General features: G+C 47.1%; 1 protein-coding gene across 7 annotated transcripts in view; it reads left to right on the top strand.

Moving 5' to 3' along the window:
* Positions 1-24,487, top strand: part of LOC140210964 (plexin-A1-like) — a 464,700-nt gene that overhangs the window by 338,894 nt on the left and 101,319 nt on the right. For 6 of the 7 annotated variants that reach the window (XM_072280256.1, XM_072280258.1, XM_072280257.1 and 3 more), the window contains 2 exons: positions 5,317-5,413; positions 21,547-21,737. In XM_072280256.1, the coding sequence (XP_072136357.1) occupies positions 5,317-5,413; positions 21,547-21,737 (288 nt within the window). The remainder of the gene's footprint in view (positions 1-5,316; positions 5,414-21,546; positions 21,738-24,487) is intronic. The other variant, XM_072280262.1, reaches the window with a different exon arrangement.

Below are 24,487 nucleotides of genomic sequence, written 5' to 3' on the forward strand. Positions count from 1 at the left end.
CCCGAGTTCACCAGACCTGCTGTGGCCAGCCTCTGACTGTCGTTGTCCGCAAGATTTCGCCGTCTGCTGATTGGCTGGGACCCTTCACTGATGTCACTCACTGAGAGGGCGCAAAGGAAATACAGGCTCGAATTTCCTGGGTGGGGTCAGAGTCGGAGGGAGAAGGGAGGAGGGATTCTGACCCCACCCAGGAAGTGTCTAAGGGAGGAGGGGGTGACCCCAGGGAAAGGAACGAGGAGCGTCACTGACAGCAGTGAAAGGGGAAATCTCATGTGGACCCCGGCGCTGTGTGTTGTTGCAAACATTGAGCACACTTACATGGAGCACTGCCACAAGGAAGCAGCATTGATCATCAAAAAACCCCACCATCCAGGCCAAGGACACTTCTCACTACTACCATCAGTGAGGAGGTACAGGAAGGCTTGGCTCCAACACTACCACATTGAGGAACAGTCTTTACCCCTCAACCATCAGGCTCCTGAACCAACATAGATAACTTTGCTCACCTCAACCCAGAGCTAATCCACAACCTACAGGTGCACTTTAATGGATTTTTTACAACTCATCTTCTCAGTATTATTTTGTTTGCACAATGTATTATCTTTCGCACATTGGTTGTTTGTCAGTGTTTGATAACAGAGTCATAGAAAAATACAGTACAGAAACAGGACCTTCAGCCCATCTAGTCCATGCCAAACTAGTTAAACTGTCTACTCCCATCAGCTTGCACCGGGAGCATAGACCTCCAGACCCCTACCATCCATGTGCCTATCCAAACTTCTCTTAAACGTTGAAATCGAGCTTGCATGCACCACTTGTCCTGGCAACTCGATCCACACTCCCACCACCCTCTGAGCGAAGGAGTTTCCCCTCACGTCCCCTTAAACATTTCACCTTTCACCCTTACCCATGACCTCTGCTTGTAGTTGCACCCAACTTCAGTGGAAAAAGCCTACTTCCATTTACCCAATATGTCTTTTTTTTGTAAATTCTATTGTTTTTCTTTTCTTTCCTGTGAATAAATCTCAAGGTTGTACATGGTGATGTATACATACTTTGATATTAAATTTTACTTTAACTTTGAAGAAGGCATATGGTATACTTTTGTGTGTTGCATTGGACTTCCATCATCTGCAGAATTTCTTCTGTTTACATGTGGCAAACTTGCCTTCAGAGCTCAGTGCCTAGAAAGTAAAAGTTGGGTTGTTATGTTGCAACTTTACAAAAGCACGTCAAGTCAAGTGAAGTTTATTGTCATTTAACTACATACATGTATATAATGTATATAAAAATGAGACGTTTCTTTGAACCAGGGTGTAAAGCACATAGCACACAATAACTTATGAAGGTAAGGATAAAATCTATAGATGAATCACACATAATTAACAAACTAAAGCGCATTAATATTAAATATTGTAGGGTACGGAACAGATTAACCAGTGACACTTCAAATACGATGGAGCCAGAAGTTCAGAACCCTTGTGGCCTGAGGGAAGAAATTTGTTCTTAAATCTGACCATTGTTGTTTTTATGCATCGTAGTCTCCAGTCTGATAGTAGAAAGTCAAAGAGGATGCTGGATGGATGAGCGGGATCCTTAATAATACTAAGGACTCTGCGTATGCGGTGCTTCTGATAAATATCCCAGTGGATGGTAGGAGACTCTTATGATCTTTTCAGCTGTTCTCACAGTCCTGGGGACTTTGGGGCCCCCAACCATTTTTATGCCATGGACCCTTACCATTAACCAAGGAGTTCATGGGCTCCAGGTTGGGAACACTAAATTTAGACCAAAGTTGGAGTATTGTATACAGTTCTGGTCTCTGCATTGTTGACTGCGTTGGAGAGAGTGCAAAGGAGATTCTCCAGATGTTGGCTGGTCTAGAAGACTTTGGTATGGAGTGAGAACGGTCCATGTGATTTCTGAATAATCCATGAACACAGAATGCAGCAGCACAGCACGGGATCTTCAGCCGACAATTTTGTTCCGATCTTCTAACCACAGTAGTGTAGTGGTTAGCACAACAATTTACAGTACTGCTGATCTGGGTTCGATTCCTGCCACTGCCTGTAAGAAGTTTGAAAGTTCTTCCGGTGACCGCGTGGGTTTCCTCCGAGTGCTCCGGTCTCCTCCCACAGCACAAAGACTGGTTGGTGGGTTAACTGGTCGTTGTGATTAGGGCCATAATCAGCTTAGGGTCAAATCGGGGGGGGGGGGGGTTGCTGGGCAGAATGGCTGGAAGGGCCGCAAGTGCCTATTTCTCACTAAAATGAAATTAAAACACATCGCGATCAACCTGATGCTTCCCTCACGCATTGCCTCATAATACTACCTCATTATTCCTTATATTATCCACTGTTTGCAATTGATAGTAATTTTATGTCTTTGCACTGCATTGCTGCTGTAAAACATAGAAACGTAAAAAACCTACAGCACAATACAGGCCCTTCAGCCCACAAAGCTGTGCCAAACATGTCCCTACTTTAGAAATTACTAGGCTTACCCATAGCCCTCTATTTTCTAAGCTCCATGTAGCCATCTAAGTAGTCTCTTAAAAGAACCTATCGTATCCATCTCCACCACCGTCGCCGGCAGCCCATTCCACGCACTCACCACTCTCTGCGTAAAAAAACTTACCCCTGACATCTCCTCTGTACCTGCTTCCAAGCACCTTAAAACTGTGCCTTCTCGTGCTAGCCATTTCAGCCCTGGGAAAAAGCCTCTGACTATCCACACGATCAATGCCTCTCATCATCTTATACACCTCTATCAGGTCACCTCTCAACCTCCGTCACTCCAAGGAGTAAAGGCCGAGTTCAGTCAACCTATTCTCATAAGGCATGCTCCCCAATCCAGGCAACATCCTGTAAATTGTTGTGATATTCACAATTTTGCCATTTTTTACACACTGTAGTTAACAGTGAGAGCTCACTGCCAGATGAGGTGGTACAATCTCTATTGTCGACTATCTCTTCATTTCCATAGATGCTTCCTGACCTGCTGAGTTCCTCCAACATTTTGCGAGTGGTACGGTCACTACGTTTTAGACACATTTATGTAAATGTTTGAATAGGCCGGGCATAGAAGGATACAGTCATAATGCAGGCAAGTAGGATTAGTGTATTTGGACAAACTATGGTCAGGATAAACGTGGTGGCCCGAATAGCCGTATGACGGATGGACTTGCCTGTCAGCCAGTGAGAGAGTAAGACAGAAATGCCAGAGGTGGCAGCTCACCAACTCCGTTCATTTTCACTCTCCAGTCTGATCTGCAAGACTCTTTTCAGGACACGTGTGATTGAAAATTAATTCTTTCTGCTTCTCTCCTGCTCTCCACCTCCCTCCCTACAACACCCGTGCAAGTCACTGCCTTAACGCAATCAAATCCAAGTCCCTTAAGGCTGAGATATAGGAGGTCTGGATTTTAATTTCTTTTCCGTTTTGCTTTGTCCCCACTTCCATCGCAAGCTGTGAGGCTCAGTGGTGCTGGTCTCAGTAAAGCAGCCAGCATACTCAAAGGCCCCACCCATCCCAGATATTCCCTCTTCTCCCTGCCCCTGTCGGGCAGAACATACCAGAAACTGGAAGCATGTACACCACCAGGGTCAAGGACAGCTTCTATCCCACTGTTATCAGATCATTAAACGTACCTCTTGTACATTATGATGGACTCTTGGCCTCACAGTGGGCACGTGGCCAAGTGGTTAAGGCATTGGACTAGCGACCTGAAGGTTGTGAGTTTGAGCCCCAGGCGAGGCAACATGTTGTGTCCTTGAGCAAGGCACTTAATCACACATTGCTCTGCGATGACACTGGTGCCAAGCTGTATGGGTCCCAATGCCCTTCCCTTGGACAACATTGGTGTCGTGGAGAGGGGAGACTTGCAGCATGGGCAACTGCTGGTCTTCCATACAACCTTGCCCAGGCCTGCGCCCTGGAGAGTGAAGACTTTCCAGGCGCAGATCCATGTTCTCGCAAGACTAACGGATACCTAAAAAAAAATGGCCTCACAGTCTAACTCATTATGATCTTGCACTTTATCATTTATCTGCTCGGTACTTTTCGATAATATGTACACCTTATTCTGCATTGTTATTGTTGTAGCTTATTCCAGTTCAAATTCACGCTTAATTGTCATTCAACCATGCATGAATACGGCCAAACAAAACAGCATTACGTTAGGGTCACGGTACCAACAGTCACATACAATGCAACGCACATATACCATGTATAAGATAACAGCAAACATATAGTCAGACTAAAAAATATATATGTAGCCCAAGTTCCTGAGTGCATGTTCTGTAAATTGATGGTGCATGGGTGCTGTCGGCAAGAACAAGCTGTTCTCAGCAATCCACAGATGAATGTAAGCAGGCACGCAATCCAGCGTGTCATTCTACTGATCGAACACTAGAGGGCAGCACTGGTAGAAGGGGCCAGCCCCAACTTAACATGGACGCCACGCTACACCGCCTCCACTCTCTTCTCCTGGACTGCTGTAACAGAGAAGCCTGTTGCTTGGGGCCTAGTCCATGCTACAACCAGAGCCACGCAGCTCCCCTGCCATTTGTCTCCCCAATAAACAAGGGAAACGGATCTGCAGCATTTTACATTGTCAATGTCCAACAGGGTCTCGCAATCACAAGAGAAATGTCCAAGACAATCACTCGCAGTTAAACTGCGCGCTGCCTTTGTGCGCTGACTCTGATGTCTTCCTGTTGCAGGCGGTAACACAGTCTGCACCGTCAAGCTCCTCCACCAACGACCCACTCTCAATGTGCTCTGTAACACATTGATCTAGATAAACAGTATAAACAGACTTTTCACCTTGTCTTGGTATCATATAGTGGAAAATTCTGAGTTATTGCTAGTACAGGAGTGATGGACTGAACAGTCTCATCTGGTGAAGTAACATGCAGTTATTCTTGTAACATCCACACAGAAAAGGCCACTTGGCCCATCAAATGCACACAGCAAGATCCCACACCCAGCAATGAGTTTACATGATGATCTCTGGTTATTTTGGTGTTGGTCTGAATCAGATAGAATTGGTATCTGCCTCTCTAGAGTTGACCCAGAGGTACAAATAATTTGGAAATACATGTGCTATTGTATGGGTCACCTCGGGGAGGGTGTCTAATGATTAAAGACCCGAAACACCTGACGATCCGAGGATGCATTACTGATGATGTGTCCCAGTGCACACCTGGTTTCAGGTGCTGTAAGTTATCAGGATTTTATAAAGTGGGTAATAAAAGGTAACCTGCATGGTAGAATGATCCTCCCTAACTCATTACCTGTGCTTTTCTCTTGCAGTACATGTACGAAGGAAATGACATCAGTGATCTTCCTGTGAACCTCTCCGTCGCATGGAATGGGAACTTTGTCATCGACAACCCAGCCAACATTAAAGGTACGGTCAAGAGAGAGATAAACCCCCACCCACAATTCCTTTGAGACCATAAGACCATAAGATAAAGGAGCAGAATTAGGCAATTTGGCCCATTGAATATCTGCCATTTCATCATGGCCGATACATTTCCCTCTCAGCCCCAATTTTCTGCCTTATCTCTGTATCCCTTCATTCCCTGGCCAATCAACTTCTGTCTTAGATATATTCAGTGACTTGGCCTGCACAGCCGTGTGTGGCAGCAAATTCCACAGACTCACCACGATCTGGCTTAAGAAATTCCTCCTCATCTCTGTTCTAAATGGACATCCCTCTGTTCTGAGGCTGCGTCCTCTGAGACTTGCTGATGTTAAAGGTAAACTCAACAGAGACGTTACTTCCCCTCCCTGCAGTTCCCTCAGACCTAACCCTGAGACCTGAAGGGGTTCCACACAGCTTCACGGGGGCTGAATTTGCAGGGAAAGGTTTGCGGTTTTATGGCACCAGCCTTCCTGAGGCGTTGGGCACCCAGTGGCGCTGCTGTCGAAGGACAAGATCCCAGATGTGACAGGGCCAGCCATTCTGATTGAGAAACAAGCATCACCCAAGGCTGTAGCAAGAAACCTTGCTTCGGAATGGCATTTTGTTAACTTGTCACACTACAAACGACACTTCAGCAACCTCAGCTGGGATTGGTTTATTTATTTTCTTGTGGCGTAGGAGGCTATTCAGCCTATCGAATCTGTGCTGGTTCTCAGAGCGATCCCATTAAACCTGCTGCCTGACTCCCGGAAACCTATTCTACCACTTACCCACACATTTTGGATAACTTACTGCTGCGGGAGCTCAGGTCAGGCAACATGTTACCAAACAGGCAGTACAGTAATGTAGTTGTTAGCATAACGCCATTATAGTGCCAGTGACCAGGATTCAACTCTTTTTTTTTTCTGGTGTGTGCCTGCGTGTGCGCGTTCTTGACGATGTCTTTTTCATGGCTTTTTACAAGGCGCGGAGCGAGAGAGAGAGAGACTGTGTGGCGCGCCACACCTCACACAGACATTTTCACATTTTTTTTCCCTTTTGTTTTACGAGGTTGAGTTGCGATCTCGACAGTCAACCCGGCACGGATGCAAAGTGTGCTCGGGAGCGGACCCGACTGGTTTCGAACCCGGGAACCTCCGCTCCCGGGTCTGGCGCCAAATGTCATTGCGCCACCCGCTGGCCCAACCAGGATTCAGTTCTGATGCCGTCTGTAAAGAGTTTGTACGTTCTCACCCTGACCACTTGGGTTTTCTCCGGGTCCTCTGCTTTCCTCCCATTTTCAAAAGACGTGTGGGTTAGCAGGTTAATTGGTCATATGGGTATAACTGGGTGGCGCGGTCTCATTGGGTTAGAAATACCTGTCACTGTGCTGTATTGCTATATAATCATAAAATAATAATCTTTGAGATTATTACTTATAATCATCACAGGGAGGGTGTACCAACTCCAGAGAGAGAGAGAGATACAGAGTATAGAAACATGCCTATCGGCCCAACTTATCCCTGCTGAATTTGCCCCATTTATCTTCATTTGGTGCAAGCCTTTCCTATCGACAATTCTGTCCAAGTGTCTTTGAAATGTTGTAACTTTAAATAAGATAAAGATTGGCTTTATTTGTCACATGTGCATGAAAACTTTGAAAAGTCCGGAGAAACACACTGTTGACGTCAAATCAAATCAGCAAGCATTGTGTTGGGCAGCCCACAAGTGTCGTCACACTTCTGGCACCAACATAGCACGTCCACCACTCAGTAATCGTTACCGTACGTCTTTGGGATGTGGGAGGACAGTGGTGGAGACTCACACGTCATGGGGAGAATCTGCAAATTCTTTACAGGCAGTGACAGGAATTGAACTTTGATTGGTGATATAGTATAACATTACACTACTATGCTGCCTCTCTCAAGCAGTCTTCTGACACCTCATTCCAAATAATCACCACCCTCTATGTGATAACTAACCTGCCTTTAAATCCTTCCACTCATTACCCCAGGATTCCCGTCTCTCCTCTGTGGGCTCTTCCTGAATTCCTGAGACGATCCTTGGAGAAGGATGTTTCTAAGCAGATTTGTTGCTTGGTGGGTAACATATTTCACCTGGCACAAATCCGACACCTCTCCACGTGCCAGCTCTTCCTGAATAGCTGCAGTTGGCACTTTTGCTCTCAGATTGTCTTTATGTCTGCACCACTCTCTTCTTCCGAACAACTTAAGTGTGTTTAGTGCCTGATACATCAGGAGGAGAAGCCGGAGGTTCAGGAGATAGTCTTCTTTAGGGAGTCAGAGGCGGTTTTAAATTCCTTGATTCTACCATATCAGAGATTCAGTTCTGGGACCTGCACGTCAGTGCCCTCACAAAGAAAGCAAGGCAGCATCTCTGCTTTCTTCGAAGTTTGCACAGATTCAGCATGTCATCTAGAAGTTTGATAGACTTTTGGTTATGGTGAGAAGGCGGGGGAGTGGGACTAATTGGGAGAATGGATCAGCTCATGATAAAATGGCAGAGCAGACTCGATGGGCAGAATGGCCGACTTCTGCTCCTTTGTCTTATGGTCTTATGACTTCTATTGATGCACAGTAGAGAGTATCCTGACTGGCTGCATCACAGCCTGGAAGCACCAATGCCCAGGTATGGAAAAGTCTACAAAAAGTAGTGGACATGACCCAGTCCATAACAGGCAAAGCCCTCCCCGCCATTGGGCACATCTACAAGGAAAGCTGAGACAAGAAAGTAGTATCTATCGGCAAGGATCCCCATCATCCAGGTCATGCTGTCTCCTCACTACTACCATCAGGCAGGAGGTACAGAGGCCTTACGTCCCACAGCACCAGGTTCAAGCCTCTGAACCAGTGTGGATAACTTGACTCACCTCAACTCTGAACTGATTCCACCACCTATGGACTCACTTTCAAGGGCTCTTTACAGCTCATATTCTCAGTAATACTTATTTTGTAAATTTATTTGCAGGATTTGTCTTCTTTTGAACATGGGTTGGTTTGTCAGTATTTGTTTATGTGTAGCTTTTTTAATAAATTCTATTGTATTTCTTTATTTTTCCACAAATGCCTGCAAAAAATTGATCTCAAGGTAGCATATGGTGACATATACGTACTCTGTTAATAAATTTACTTCGAACTTTGAACAGCTCAGCAGGCCCCAACACCTTCCAGGTTGGGAAGTCCTGGGTTAAACCCTCCTCGCGGAAAGGTGGCACGGTACTGTCAGAGATGCCATTTCTTTAAATAAAAATAATTCAAGGTGTATGGGAAAGGACTTAATTGCCCAACCCTAACTAGAACAGAGAACATAGGACAGTACGGCACAGGAAGAGACCCTTCAGCCCAACATGATGCCATATTAAACTAATCCCTTCTGCCTGTGGATGATTCAAATCCATCCATGAATTCCACAGACTCGCCACCCTCTGACTGAACTAATTCCTCCTCATCTCCATTCTATACCTCCTACTCTGGCATTTCTCCGTCCATATCCTGTGTAACCTTTTTTACAATCCCTTTTATTGTCTGCAACTCTGCTCATTTTCATGTCACCTGCCAATTTAGTAGCCAACCATAAATACAAGGGTTTCTGCAGACACTGGCAAACCAGAGTAACATACATAAAATGCCAGACGAACACAGCAGGAGTGGCAGCATCTTTGGAGAAAATTATACAGTTGACCTTTCAGGCTGAGACCCTTCATCTAGATCCTGAGAGGGATCTTGATCTGAATATAGGGTCTCAGCCTGAAATGTCAACTGTTTATTCCTCTGTTGGCCACAAAGGAGTTAAAATATGGAAGAAAAGGCAGAACTCGAATGTGTCAAGGACAGTGAAAGCAGACAAACCAGTTGTCTTTGTTCTTGTCATGAGTTCGAAGGTATGGAAGTTGCCATTTTGTGAAGCTGCTGTGCATCCTCCAGTTTGTGAACTAGAGTTGCTTGTTTTGATCGTTTGTAGTGAGTTTCCTAACTTAGTTTCATTGATGAATGATCAACACTTCTTCATAGATGCTGACTGAGCTGCTGAATTCCTCCAGCATTTTATGTGTGTTACTCTAATAAACAGCCCATCTACGTTTTCATTGGAGTCATTTATGTATCTATTTATACATTTGTATATATATCACTAACAACACAGTGTCCTTGAGAAAATGGTGGAGAGCTACCTTCTGAAACTGCTGCAGTCCTTTGGTGTGGGTACAACCCATAAGAATTTTACAGAGAGAGAGTGCAAGTATTTTGACCCAGCAGTGGTGAAAGAACAGCAATATATTTCTAAATGAGGATGGGGTGTAGCTTGGAGAGCAACTTTCAGAAGCTGTTATTCCACTCTTTAGTGACAGGTTTCTCTAACAATCTACTTTAGGACATCCCAGATGGGTAATTTGGTGAGGAGTTTGATGGTAGTTTTGTATTGGGACTTATTTTGCCATCCTTGTGGTGTCTTAATAACCAATGACTCTGAAACTATGAAGCAAGGTTCTTGAGCATATATATGCTGCATATCTCTGGGACCTTATAGTGACAAAGGATTCCAGTCGGTCCAGTGTATCCATGCCTGTCAGTATTAGAAAAACATCATCGGTCCCATTCTTCCATTTCTTTATGAATGACCCAGTTGTGGACACACCGTACTTACAATGAAGCATTTCTGGAGACTGGAGAGATGGAAGGGGATGGATTTTATGGCTGTTGCAGGCACTTTCTGCTGGCTGGGAACTTGGCATTCTGCCATGCCTCTGTCCGTTGCTGTCCGACAGATTATTCAAGGTAGTACAGAATTTAAGAAAAACACAAACAGAACACAGAACAGTGTTACAGAGGTGAAGGAAGTGCAGAGTAGTCAACAATAAAGTACAATATTATGATGGAGTAGGCTGAGAGATTAAGAGTGCTCCTCTATCATACAAGAGGGCACTTGGAATCGAAGCTCTCCTTGAACCTGGCTGGACACATTCTCAAACTTTTGTACCTTCTGCCCTAGGGGAGAGAGGAGAAAAGGGAATATCTGGGATACAAGTGTCCTAGATTATGTTGGCTGCTCTCCCAGGATGGAGTCAATGGAGCCGAGTCTTACCTGCTTCCTGCAGTTTCTTGCTGTGTTGGGCAGGGCAAATGCCATCCCAAGCTGAGAGGATGCTTTCTATACTATGTCTGAAAAATTTTTTCTGGTTACTGGGGACAAGCTGATGTCTTTTATAGCCTTGTGATGAAGGAGAGGCACTGATTTTTTTTTTTGTTTTTGGCTGTAGCATCTACATCCTAACTTAAGGAAAGACTGGTTACAAACGGTGCTCAGGAATGTAATGGAGTCCTCACCCAGAGATTACCTGTATTTCCCTGTGCCCCTGCTATTTACTCCCCCTCACATGTGCCTCATAATGTCCACTTCGATTCTTTTTACAAACAAACTAAGCAGTACTTCTTTGGGATGTGGGAAGTAGCCCAATCATAACGAGGTTGTAGTCTCCACGGAACAGCACAGTCCAGGCCCTTCGGCCCCCGATGTTGTGCTGGCCCATGTACACCTATTCCATCATCAATTTAACCCTTCCTCCTATATAGCCCACTACCCGTTTTTTTCCTTACATACTCTTGCTTTCCCATTGTCTATCAGTATATTCTTCCCGTGACCGCGTGGGTTTCCTCTGGGTGCTCCGGTTTCACCCACAGTCTAAGGACGTACCGGTTTGTAGGTTAACTGGTCTTTGTAAATTGTCCTATGGCTAGGCTGGGGTTAAATTGGGGATTGCTGAGCAACACAGCTCGAAGGGCTGGGAAGGTGCTATTCCGTGCTGTAATTCAATTAATAAAAAAAATAATTGTCCCCATTGTATCTGCGTCTACCACCAGCCCTGGCAGTGCGTTCCAGGCACCCACTAATTTCTGTGTGGAAAAAACCTCCCTCTGGTACTGGCCATCGCTGCCCTGGGAGAAAGGTGTGGTTGTCCACTCTGTCTATGCCTCTCATATACCTCTATAAAGTCACTGCTCATCCTCCTTCACTCCAAAGAGAAATGCCCGAGCTCGTTCAACTTTTCCTCACATGCTCTTTATTCCAGGCAGCACCCTGAAAAATCTCCTCTGCACCCTCTCTAAAGTTTCTACATCTTTCCTATAATGAGACGACCAGATCTAAACACAATAATCCAAGTGCGGTCTAACCAGAGTTTTATAGAGCTTCAACAGTACCTCACGGCTCTGGAACTGAATCCCCCGACTAATGAAGTCCAACCTGACGGCATGAACATCGATTTCTCTGTCCGGTGAACAAATTCAGCCCCTCCCCCATTCTGCACTCTGACTTGTCACTTCTCACCTTCCCCCTGGTCCCCCTCCTCCTTCCCTTTCTCATATGGTCCACTCTCCTCTCCTACCTCTCCAGCCCTTGACCTTTCTCACCCACCTGGCTTCACCTATCACCGTACAACTAGCCTCTTCCCCCTTCTCCCACCTTTTCATTCTGGTGTCTTCCCCCTGCCTTCCCAGCCCTGCTGAAGGATCTCAGCCCGAAACATCGACTGTTTATTCATTTCCCTAGATGCTGCCTGACTTGCTGAGTTCTCCAGCATTTTGTATGTGTTGCTCTGGATTTCCAGCACCTGCAGACTTTCTCATATTTATGAATGGCAATGCACTGTTTGTCTCTTTAACCAAACTATCAACTTGTGCTGCCACTTTGAGGGATCTGTGGACGTGGACACAAAGATCCCTCTGTTCTTCTAGACTGCTAACAATCCTGCCAGTAATCTCGTACTCGGCCTTCAAAGTCAAACCTCCAAAGTGAATCATTTCACAATTTTCCCGATTGAACTCCATCTACCACTTCTGCCAACTCTGTACCCCCGAGGGCCTGAGCCATGAAGCAGTTGCTTCTCCGCGCAGCCTAACCAGAGCCTCCTGATCAACTGTGAAACCCTCAAAGCACTCAGCATCCAGGACACCTTCAAAGAGCAATGCCTCAAAAAGACATCATCCATCATTAAGGACCCTCATAACCCAGGACCAGGTGACGAGGTGGAGATATGTCACTATCAAAGGAGGTATAAGGTGCTACTTCCCTCTGCTGGCCTGCAGGTCACCCTTGGGCAAGGTGTAGAACCTGCTTAGCCCCCCCCCTCCCCGCCGGATCAGGGTCATGTGAAGCCATGGGAGCAGGTGGTGGATGGTTGTACAGGCAGCTGGTGCATATCACAAGTCCTGGTTATGCGACCATTGAACCAGGCAGACAATCTCTGAAGAGAATTGATAATGGCTAGGGTCACCCATCTTGTAAAGACACTGCCCAGAAGAAGGCGGTGGTAAATCCCTTCTGTAGAAAAGTTTGCCAAGAACGATCGTGGTCATAGATAGACCATTCACACATCATGCGACACAACATGTAACGATGATGACCACCCAGGACATGCCCTCTTCTCATTGCTACCATCAGGGAGGAGGTACAGGAGCCTGAAGACACACACTCAACATTTTGGGAACACCTTGTACCCCTCCACCATCAGATTTCTAAATGAACCCATGTACACTACCTCACTATTTTTTCTCAATCCTTCTGCACTTCTTTTCTAACTTATATATACTTAATTGGGCCAAAGGGTACTGGTTCCAATGTGAACTAATTAACTGGATCCATGCACTCCCTATCTGTATATATAGAAAATTTTGAATAATAATTATGTAATAAAATCTTTAAATTACATTGTATTGTATGTAATATATTATTGTAATTTATAGTTTTTATTATGTATGGCACTGTACTGCTGCTGCAAAACAACAAAAATTTCACAACATATGTCAGTGATATTAAACCTGATTCTGATTCTGATTTCGAGAGAGGGCAAGAGATTGTGGGGACGGTAGGAGACTCTATGGGAGCAATCAGGCACAGGGAGTAACAACTTCAGTAACCTTTGCTTCATCCACTGAAACATCCTTGGGGAAATCACTGCTGATAAAGGAACAGATATCTCTCAGGGTTAATATTCAGAATGATCTGATCACATTTAGAGCAGCACTTAATTTGTGTGCATTTGCTTTGAGCAAACAGCCACTTGAGACTCTTCAAACAGTCGATTATTCTGCTCCCTTTACTTTCCAAGCCCTCTGGGCCAAATTTCTCCCTCGATAATCTTACTGAGGGAACTGCAGCGGGGGGGGGGGGGGGGAATGAAGACGGAGAGGGTCAAATCTATTTTCTGAAATTTGAACCCTTTCCATACAATAAATTAATCCTGCCCTTTCTCTCATTGTCTGCTCTGCTCTCCTATCAGAAGCTGCCTTCTTCAGCCCTTTTCCCTCCTAACTTCTCACTTCAGCCCTCCTCCCCCACCCACCTACCTTCCCCCCTCACCTGGTATCACCTTTCACCCTCTGACTTGCACCTCCCATTTCCCCACCTCCTTATTCTGGCTTCTGCCCCCAGATTAGATAAAGGGGTGTCAGCAACACAGCTCTGTCAGTACCTGTACCATTTTCCCTGATTCTTCAGTGGCTTCACTGTGTTACTTGTGGGGATATGTTGGCTGCTGCTGGTCGGCTTGGGATAAGTAATTAAACTTAAAGGATTGCAATGCTGTGAGACAGGCTTGGTTGCTCAACACGCCCATTCAATCTCATTCTGAGCACCTGCGGGAAAGTGGGTCTGTAGGACATAGAATTGGTGCAGAGTAGTGGTAAATGATCTCTCCAAGGATTGTCACCTTCCCGTGGAGGAGAGGCTTGGGACTTCCTGAGGTCATGAGTGCTGGTCAAGGAGGAGGTTCCAGACCGAGCAACCCAACCAAGACCTCAGTGATGGAGCTGGCAGAAGATGATGATGCATCACAACGCCAGTGAAGGCAGAAGATGATGCATCACAACGCCAGTGAAGGCAGGGAATGATGATGCATCACAACGCCAGTGAAGGCAGAAGATGATGCATCACAATGCCAGTGAAGGCAGGGAATGATGATGCATCACAATGCCAGTGAAGGCAGAAGATGATGCATCACAACGCCAGTGAAGGCAGGGAATGATGATGCATCACAACGCCAGTGAAGGCAGAAGATGATGCATCACAACGCCAGTGAAGGCAGGGAATGATGATGCATCACAACGCCAGTGAAGGCAGAAGATGATGCATCACAACGCCAGTGAAGGCAGGGAATGATGATGCATCACAACGCCAGTGAAGGCAGGGAATGATGATGCATCACAACGCCAGTGAAGGCAGGGAATGATGATGCATCACAACGCCAGTGAAGGCAGAAGATGATGCATCACAATGCCAGTGAAGGCAGGGAATGATGATGCATCACAACGCCAGTGAAGGCAGAAGATGATGCATCACAATGCCAGTGAAGGCAGGGAATGATGGTGCATCACAATGCCAGTGAAGGCAGGGAATGATGATGCATCACAACGCCAGTGAAGGCAGGGAATGATGATGCATCACAACGCCAGTGAAGGCAGAAGATGATGCATCACAACGCCAGTGAAGGCAGAAGATGATGATGCATCACAACGCCAGTGAAGGCAGAAGATGATGATGGATCACAATGCCAGTGAAGGCAGAAGATGATGATGCATCACAATGCCAGTGAAGGCAGAGGATGATGGTGCATCACAATGCCAGTGAAGGCAGAGGAAGGCTGTAGCAGTGAAGGGTCCCAAGTCACCCCTCTCAACTCCATTTCTTTGCTTTCTCCCCATAATCTTTGACTCCTTGACTAATCAAAAACCTATCAACCTCCACTGTACATATATTCAATGACTGGCCTCCACAGCCATCCATGGCAGTGAATTCCACAGATTCACCACCCTCTGGCTAAAGAAATTCCTCCTTATCTCTGTTCTAAATGGACATCCCTTTATTCTGAGGCTGTGCCTTCTGGTGCTAAATTCATCCACTACAGAAAACATTCTCCGTACATCCGCTCTATCTAGGCCTTTCAATATTCCATCGGCCCAGAGCAATCAAGCACTCCTCATATGCTAACCCTTTCATTCTTGGAATTCTTCTCATGAACTTCTCTGGACCCTCCTCCAGTGCCAGAACATCTTTTCTTCGATAAGGAGCCCTAAGCTGCTCACAATACTCCAAGTGTGATCTGACCAATGCCTTATAAAGCCTCAGCATTCCATCTTTGCTTTTATATTCCAGTCCTCTTGAAATGAATGCTAACACTGCATTTGGCTCCTTTACCACCGACTCAACCTGCAAGTTACTTTAGGGAATCTTGCACGAGGACTCCCATGTCCCTTTTCACCTCTGATTTTTGAATTTTCTCCCGATTTAGAAAATAGTCTACACTTTTATTCCTTCCACCAAAGTGGTTGACCATACACTTCCTACACTATGTTCCATCTGCCCATTCTCCCAATCTGTCCTTCTGCAGACTCCCTGCTTCCTCAACACCATCTGCCCCTCCACCTATCTTTGTATTGTCCGCAAACTTGGTCACAAAACCATCAATCGCGTCATCCAAATCATAGCTCCAATACCGACGTCGACCCATGTAGAATACATTAGTCTCCAGCAGCCAAATTGAATAGGCCCCCTTTATTCCCAACCTTCTATCCATGCTAGTATCTTTCATGCTGTGGGCTCTTACCTTGTTAAGCAGCCTCGTGAGCACCCTATCAAAGGCCATTTGAAAATCCAAATAAACAACATCCATTGACTCTCCTTTGTCTATCCTGCCTGTTATGTCCTCAAAGAATTCCAACAGATTTATCTGGCAAAATTTCCCCTCAGGGAAACCATGCTGATTTTGGTCTATTTTATCATGTGCCTCCAAGCACTTCAAAACTCACCCTTATGATAAATTAATGAATAATAAATACACTCTAGGCCATGTCATTGGCTGGTTCAGGGTCTGCCACATAGATTCTGGACTGGAGTCACATTTGGGTTGTGGTGTAAATGTGCACCTCCTTCGCTGAAGCCAGCAGCCAGTCACGTACCCCAGGGACCCTGGGGAAGCATCTGTCTTCCAATTAGCCCGTGACGGGTCCACAGCCGAGCTTGTCGTTGCGAATGTTTGTGTAATTAAAACACTGGTTGGTGGCACTTTTTTAATCACACACAGACATAATCAAATTAGCTGGTGTGTGTGTGTCTCGGTGTGGGAATGATTTGCGTTCTGAAAGGTAAGTTGCCCCTTGCCTCTTCCCCTGTTTCCTCTTGCCCCTGTGACACGTCTTCAGAGGCAGTGCTGGCAAGCTCACCGCTGTTCGACTTCAGAGTGATACAAATTGTATTTATTATTTATTTATTGAGATACAGTGCGGAAAAGACCCTTCTGGCCCTTCGAGCCGCGATACCCAGCAATCCCTGGTTTAACCCTAGTTTAACCACAGGACAATTTGCAATGACCAATTAAGCTACACACCGGTGCATCTTTGGACTGTGGGAGGAAACCAGAGCACCCGGAGGAAACCGGGGCACATGGGGCACTTTGTCACATGGTGTGAGCAGAATTATCTGCAGCTTAATATGAAAAAGGCTAAGGAGCTGGTGGTAGACCTGAGGAGAGCTAAGGCACCGGTGACCCCTGTTTCCATCCAGAGGGTCAGTGTGGACATGGTGGAGGATTACAAATACCTGGGGATACGAATTGACAATAAACTGTACTGGTCTAAGAACACTGAGGCTGTCTACAAGAAGGGTCAGAGCTGTCTCTATTTCCTGAGGAGACTGAGGTCCTTTAACATCTGCCGGACGATGCTGAGGATGTTCTACGAGTCTGTGGTGGCCAGTGCTATCATGCTTGCTGTTGTGTGCTGGGGCAGCAGGTTGAGGGTAGCAGACACCAACAGAATCAACAAACTCATTCGTAAGGCCAGTGATGTTGTGGGGATGGAACTGGACTCTGAGGGTGGTGTCTGAAAAGAGGATGCTGTCCAAGTTGCATGCCATCTTGGACGATGTCTCCCATCCACTACATAATGAACTGGTTGGGCACAGGAGTACATTCAGCCAGAGACTCATTCCACTGAGATGCAACACAGAGCGTCATCGGAAGTCATTCCTGCCTGTGGCCATCAAACATTACAACTCCTCCCTTGGAGGGTCAGGCACCCTGAGCCAATAGGCTGGTCCTGGACTTATTTCCTGGCATAATTTACATATTACTATCTTAATTATTTATGGTTTTATTGCTATTTAATTATTTATGGTGCAACTGTAACGAAAACCAATTTCCCTCAGGATCAATAAAGTCTGACTACTAACCTGGGCCGCTGGTACCGTAAAGTGTTGTGCTAACCGCTACACTACCATGCTGCCCCAAGTTTACGGCATTGGTGGGAGGCTGCTCACTTGTATCAGTGCCAGCCATTTTGGGAGGGCACGCCAGGGTTGGACTTGCACAGTGAATGATAGGACACTGAGGACTGCAGTAGAACTGAGGGAGCTGGGAATACTCACTTCTTACTTAACCCATCACTGCTTGCTGGGGCTTAGGCCATCAACAGCAGCTCACCGGAGTCCTCGGGTGTAGCTGATCAGAGATCCTTCCTCTCCCAGGGACGGGGCCTCTGGAGCTTCTGGTGGTGTTTCCGTAGCTCTGGGTTTTGACAGAGGGGGTTGCTGGCCCCATGCCCAACCCTCCTCATTTCACAGCCGGGCTTGAGACCTTTCACGGTGGAGTTGGTCTGGGAATCCAGATCAATAATTCCTTGAGAGTGGCGTCACAGGTAGATAGGGTCGTAAAGAGAGCTTTTGGCGCATTGGCCTTCTTAAATTAGGTTATTAAGTAGAGGAGTTGGCATGTTGATAGGCTCTTGATTAGTAAGGACATCAAAGCTTATAGGAGAAGGCTGCAAAGTGGGGTTGTAACGGGGAAAGTAAATCAGTTACAAATGAATGGTAGAGCGGACTATGGGCTGACTGGCCTATTCTGTTCCTATGTCTTTTGGCCTAAAGTTGTATAAGATGTTGGTGAAATCTAATTTGGAGTATTGAGTGCTGTTCTGATCACCTACCTACATGACAGATATCAATAAGATTGAAAGAGTACAGAGAAAATTTTACAAGGATGTTGCTGGTGAGGACCTGAGTTGGATGGAGAGGTTAAATAATTTACAACTTTATTCCCTGGAGCGTAGGAGAACGAGGGGAGATTCGATTGAAGTATACAGAATTACGAGGCATGTAGATAGGGTATATTCAAGCAGGCTGTTTTCCCCCTGAGGTTGGATGAGACTAGAACTAGAGGTCATGGATTAAGGGTGAAAGGTGAAATAGTTAAGGTGAACCTGAGGGGGAACTTCTTCGCTCAAGTGTGGAATGAGCTGCCGTGGAAATGGTGGATGGAGATTTGACTTCAATATTTAAGAGAAGTTAGGATGAGTACTTGGATGGGAGAGGTGTGGGGAGTTATGGTCCTGGTGCAGGACAGTGGGGCTAGGCATGATCTAGATGGGCTGAAGGGCCTGTTTCTGTGCTGTCGTGCTCTTTGATTCTGTGAGTCTAAATAGAATTCGGTGCACAAGAAAGTGTAGGTGCTAGAACCGAGAGCAACAAAGGGCTGGAGGAACCCAGTGGGTGAGGCAGAACCTGGGAGGGAAATGGACAGCCAGTCTTTTGGGTCAAGATCTTTCATCTGGATTGGAAGAGCAGAGAGGAGATAGAGTTTGGAGTGAAGGGGTGTGTTGAACTGGTGGGTAATAGGTGGATCCAGGTGAGCAGAGTGATGGGCTCTGAAGGAGGAGAGGGTGAAAATAGTGTCGGAGGCTGAGAGGTAAGTTGATCCAGTTGAGGAGGAGTGAGAGTCAGGTGAAGAGGGGAAAACTGGGAATAGTGTCAGAGGCTGGGAGGTGATGGGTGGATCCAGGTGAGGAGGGACAATAGATGAAGGAGAAGAGAGTGGGAATAGAGTCAGAGGCTGGGAGGTGATGGGTGGATCCAGGTGAGGAGGGACAATAGATGAAGGAGAAGAGAGTGGGAATAGAGTCAGAGGCTGGGAGGTGATGGGTGGATCCAGGTGAGGAGGGACAATAGATGAAGGAGAAGAGAGTGGGAATAGAGTCAGAGGCTGGGAGGTGATGGGTGGATCCAGGTGAGGAGGGATGATAGGCAGATGGAAGAGGGGAGAGTGAGAACAGAGGCTAGGAGGTGATAGATGGAGGCACCAAAGGGCTCCAGACGGTAGAATCTGATAGAAGAGAAAGCTGGAACGTGGACTGTAGTGAGGGCGGTGGGGAGGGCAGATGGGATCAAAGTAGAAGGGAACCTTGCGGGAGGAATGTGTCAACGATAGGCAGATGGAGAGGGGGAAAGTGGAAATAGTGATGGAAGTTGGTAGAGGCAACAAAGAGCTGCAGGTGATGGAATCTGACAGAGGAAGCGGAGTGTGGAACAATGGGAACAATGTGGGGAGAGGGAAATGTGGAGGGTGACGGGCAGAGCTACTTAGGTTCACCCCACTTCCATTTTTAATCTGGATTCAGAGTGAATTGACACGTACCAGCACTTGGTCTATAGCCTCTGCCTTGGCCAGTCAAATGCCCTTCTTCAGCCAGAAGGTGGTGAACTGTGGAGTTCGTTGCCCCAGATGGCTGTGGAGGCCAAGTCATTGGGTATATTTAAGACAGAGGTTGATAGATTCTTGATTAGTCAGGGTATGAAGGGATACAGAGAGAAGGCAGGAGACTGAGGCTGAGAGGAAAATGGATCAGCCATGATGAAATGGTGGAGCAGACTCGATGGGCCAAATAGCCCAGTTCTGCTCTTATATTGAAAAAATACTTCCTGACTGTTGTAAGAGTCTTTGTTTCCAAAAAGTGCATCCCAGAGTTCAACCAGCCCCGGGTGAAAGATTTCTTCCTGAGGTCACCTCTAAACCTATTATCCATCACTGTAAACCTATACCCTCCGGTTGGAATTGGAATTGGTTTATTATTGTCACATGTACCGAGAGACAGTGAAAAGCTTGTGTTCTATACTATTCATATAGATCAATCATTACACAGTGCATTTAGGTAGTACCAGGTAAAACAATTGCAGAAAGCAGAGTGAAGTGTAAAAGCTACAGAGAAAGTGCAGTACGGGTAGGCAGTAAGGTGCAAGACCATAATGAGGTAGATTGTGAGGTCAAGAGTCCATCTTATCATACCAGGGTTCTGTTCAATAGTATATACAAATTATAAATCATCAGAATTTATGCTGGAATTAGTTTATTATTGTCACATGACCAAGGTACAGTAAAAAGCTTGTCTTGCATACTGTTCATACAGATCAGATTGTGACACAGTGTGTTGAGGTAGTGCAAGGTAACAATAGAAATGCAGAATAAAGTTCTACAGTTACACCCAAAGTGCAGTGCAGGTAGACAGTGGAGTGCAAGATCATAACCGGGTAGATAGATTGTGTTGCTGAGGGTACCGGGGAGCCATCTGATAGTTTTTGTCACAGCAGGGTAGTTTCAGACATCTCCGCCAACTCACCCACGCTGACCGGGGTGTCTACCTGAGGTAGTCCCATGAGATATAGGAGCAGAATCAGGCCATTCGGCCCATCGAGTCTGCTCCACCATTGCATCATCAGTGATCTATTATCCCTCATTCTCCTGCGTTTTCCCAGTAACTTTGACACCCTTACTACTCAAGAACCTACCAACTTCCAATTTAAATATTCCTCATACCCACAGCCCTCTGTGGCATTGAATTCCACAGACTCACCACCCACTGGCTAAAGAAATTATTCCTCATTTACTGTTCTAAAGAAATACCCCTCTATTCTGAGGCTGTGACCTCTGGTCTTAGACTCCCTCACTGTAGAAACATCCTGTCTATGTCCACTCAATCGAGGCCTTTCAATATTTGATAGGTTTCAAGGAGATCACTCTCATTCTTCTGAACTCAGCCTGGGGAGTGGGATGGGGTGAGGCTGGGGTGTGACAGGAAGCGGGAGGGCTGGGTGGCGGGGTGGAGAATGGCAGGAAGCGGCGAGGCTGGGTAGCGGGATGAGAGTGACTGGAAGAGGCGAGGAGAAGTGTGACTGGAACATGGTGGGAAAGATAAGGCTGGTCTAGTTGTCGACCAGTAGAGTCAGGTCTAAATGGAGGGGATCACTGAACCTCCAGTTCTGATCACTAACCATTCCCTCCTCTCCCCTCCTCTCCCCTCCAGCTCACCTGTACAAGTGCACTGCATTACGGGAGAGCTGCGGACTTTGCCTGAAGGCTGACCCCAAGTTTGAGTGCGGCTGGTGTGTGCTGGAGAAGAGGTGTGTGCTTCAACCCGACTGTCAGACGCCGGGTGGCAGCTGGATGCACCAAAGCAGCAGCAACAGCAGGTGCACCAACCCCAGGATCACCAAGGTACATCCCTCTACACGGTCTGTGTGTACATCCCTCTACACGGTCTGTGTGTACATCCCTCTACACGGTCTGCATGTACTCCCCTCTACACGGTCTGTGTGTACATCCCTCTACACGGTCTGTGTGTACATCCCTCTACACGGTCTGCACGTACTCCCCTCTACACGGTCTGTGTGTACGTCCCCCTACACGGTCCGTGTGTACGTCCCTCTACACGGTCTGCACGTACTCCCCTCTACACGGTCTGTGTGTACATCCCTCTACACGGTCTATGTGTACATCCCTCTACACGGTCTGTGTGTACATCCCTCTACATGGTCTGCACGTACTCCCCTCTACACGGTCTGCGTGTACGTCCCTCTACACGGTCTGCGTGTACGTCCCTCTACACAGTCTGTGTGTACATCCCTCTATACGGTCTGTGTGTACATCCCTCTACACGGTCTGCACGTACTCCCCTCTACACGGTCCGTGCGTTCGTCCCCCTACACGGTCCGCGCGTACGTCCCCCTACATGGTCCGTGCGTACTCCCCTCTACATGGTCTGCGCATGTTCACATCAACCTGGTCAACACGTGTTCCTCTCACACATGGACCGCACATGTACCCCTCCACCCAGACATGGTCCGTGCGTGCACTACTCTCCCCTTTCGCCTTCCTCCTTCCCCCTTTCCCCATTCTCCCTTTTCTCTCTTCCCCTTTCCCCTCATTCCCCATTTACCCTTCCCCTGCTTTGTCCATCTTTCCCCTCTTCCCCATAATCCCCGTTTCTCCCTCTTTCCCCTTCCTTCCTCTTCCTTGTATTTCCTCCCTCTTCACCTTCACTCCACTTTCTCCCTCTTCCCTTCTTGATCCCTCTTTTGCTCTCTTTCCCCTTCCTTGTTCCCCCTTCCCCTTTCCCCTTCCCCTTCCCCTCTTTCCCGTCATCCTCTTTCCCCTCTTCCCCCTCCACTTTTCCTCCCTCTTTTCCCATCTTTCCTCACTATTTCCTCCTTTTTCCCCTTCCCTTTTACCCTTCCCCTCTTCCCCTTCCCTGCTTCTCCTGTTTTCCTCCTTTTTCCCTGACATTCTCCCTCTTTCCCCTTCCTCCCTTTTTCCTTCTTCATCCCTCTTTCTCCCCCCTTTCCTGCTCTCCCACCATCTTTCCTCCTTTTCCCTCTCTTCCTTTTCCTACTCCTCCCCTCTTCCCCTCTATTCCCCTCTTCCCTTCCTCCTTGCCCCCCACTTCCCCTTGCCCCCTCTTCCCCCTCGCCTCCTTTCCCCCCTCTTCCCCTCACCCCTCTTCCCCTTCCCCCCTTTCCCCCTTCCCCCTCTTTCCCCTTCTTTAGAAAAATAGAGGGCTATGGGTAACCTGAGGTAATTTCTAAAATAAGTACATGTTCAGCACAGCATTGTGGGCCGAAGGGCCTGTATTGTGCTGTAGGTTTTCTATGTTTCTATGTTTCTTCCTCCTCTCTTCCCCTTCCCATCTCTTCCTTTCTCTTTTCATCTCTTTCTATCTTCCCCTCTCTTCCACGTCTTTCCCTCTCTTGCACTCTCTTCCACCTCTTCCCCTCTTTCCCCTTCCCTCTTCCCCCTCTCCTCCTTTTCCCTTTCCTTCTCTTCCCCTCCCCACTCCCTCTCACCTCCCCTCCTCTCTCCTCCCCTCCTCTCTCCTCCCCTCCTCTCTCCTCCCCTTCTCTCTCCTCCCCTCTCCTCTCCCCACTCCTCTCCTCTCTCCCTCCTCTCTCCCTCCTCTCCTCTCTCCCTCCTCTCCCCCTCCTCTCCTCTCCCCCCTCCTCTCCCCCTCACTCCACTTCCCCCTCACCCATTTTGAATTCCCTCTCTCCCTTCTGTTTATAATTTTCCCTTCGCTCCCTCCCTCCCTCCCCCATCCGTAGACCCCTCGATTCCCATTCCCAGTACCCCACAGCCCTAGTTGGAACAGGGAGTTCTCCAACACACCGCTCTCTTCTGCTCTGATCTGCTGTTTCATCCTTCCACAGACGTGCGTGTTAAGTGGGACTTGTGCATTTCACTCTGATCTCAAATTAACAAGCCTGTCCGCTGGGATCTGAGTTCCAGTGGAATCTCTCCTCTCAGGGTTTGTTCTCTTCAGCTTCCTGCCTTACCCGCAGACTGCAGCTGTTTGTCACATGAATACTTGGCATTAAAAGTGATGTAAAATTGCCCATAATTATACTATTATTGTTATTACAAGGCCGTTACAGAGCTCCTCATCAGTCATAATATTTGTTTTGTCAAGTTACACCTGTCTTTCCATTATGAATAATTTGGTTTAATGAATCGCATTGCCAAGCATCACCGTAACCATGGTGTCTCAGTAACTGAGACCTTCTGGCCTGTCGAGAAGAGTGATGAGTGATTGGCTGCAGGAACAATGGGCCCAATCACCTGGCACAGAGCTGGCCAAGCTGATTGGCTGCCTCTGCCGCCAGGTGTGCCAGGTGTCCTTTGATTGGACCGTCATAGTCCACGTGTGGGTGGAGCTTGCCGAACCCCACGCTTGGCTCCCACGATGAACTTCTTGCTCTCGATGCCCCCTTGGCCTTCTTTTCTCATTCCTCCACCTTCTTGCACTCTCCAACCTTTAGATCTTGTTTATTCTGAAGTCAGGTTCCAAAATTGGAATAAAAACACAAAAAGTACTCAGCAGGTTGGGCAGCATCTGTGGGCAGACAAGCAAAGTTCAGGCCCGAGATTCTTAGAGTACGTGCATAGGAAAGGTTTATAACATTATGGGCCATAAA

Source organism: Mobula birostris, chromosome 16 (assembly GCF_030028105.1).
Source record: "Mobula birostris isolate sMobBir1 chromosome 16, sMobBir1.hap1, whole genome shotgun sequence".
In the NCBI taxonomy this organism is placed as follows: domain Eukaryota; kingdom Metazoa; phylum Chordata; class Chondrichthyes; order Myliobatiformes; family Myliobatidae; genus Mobula; species Mobula birostris.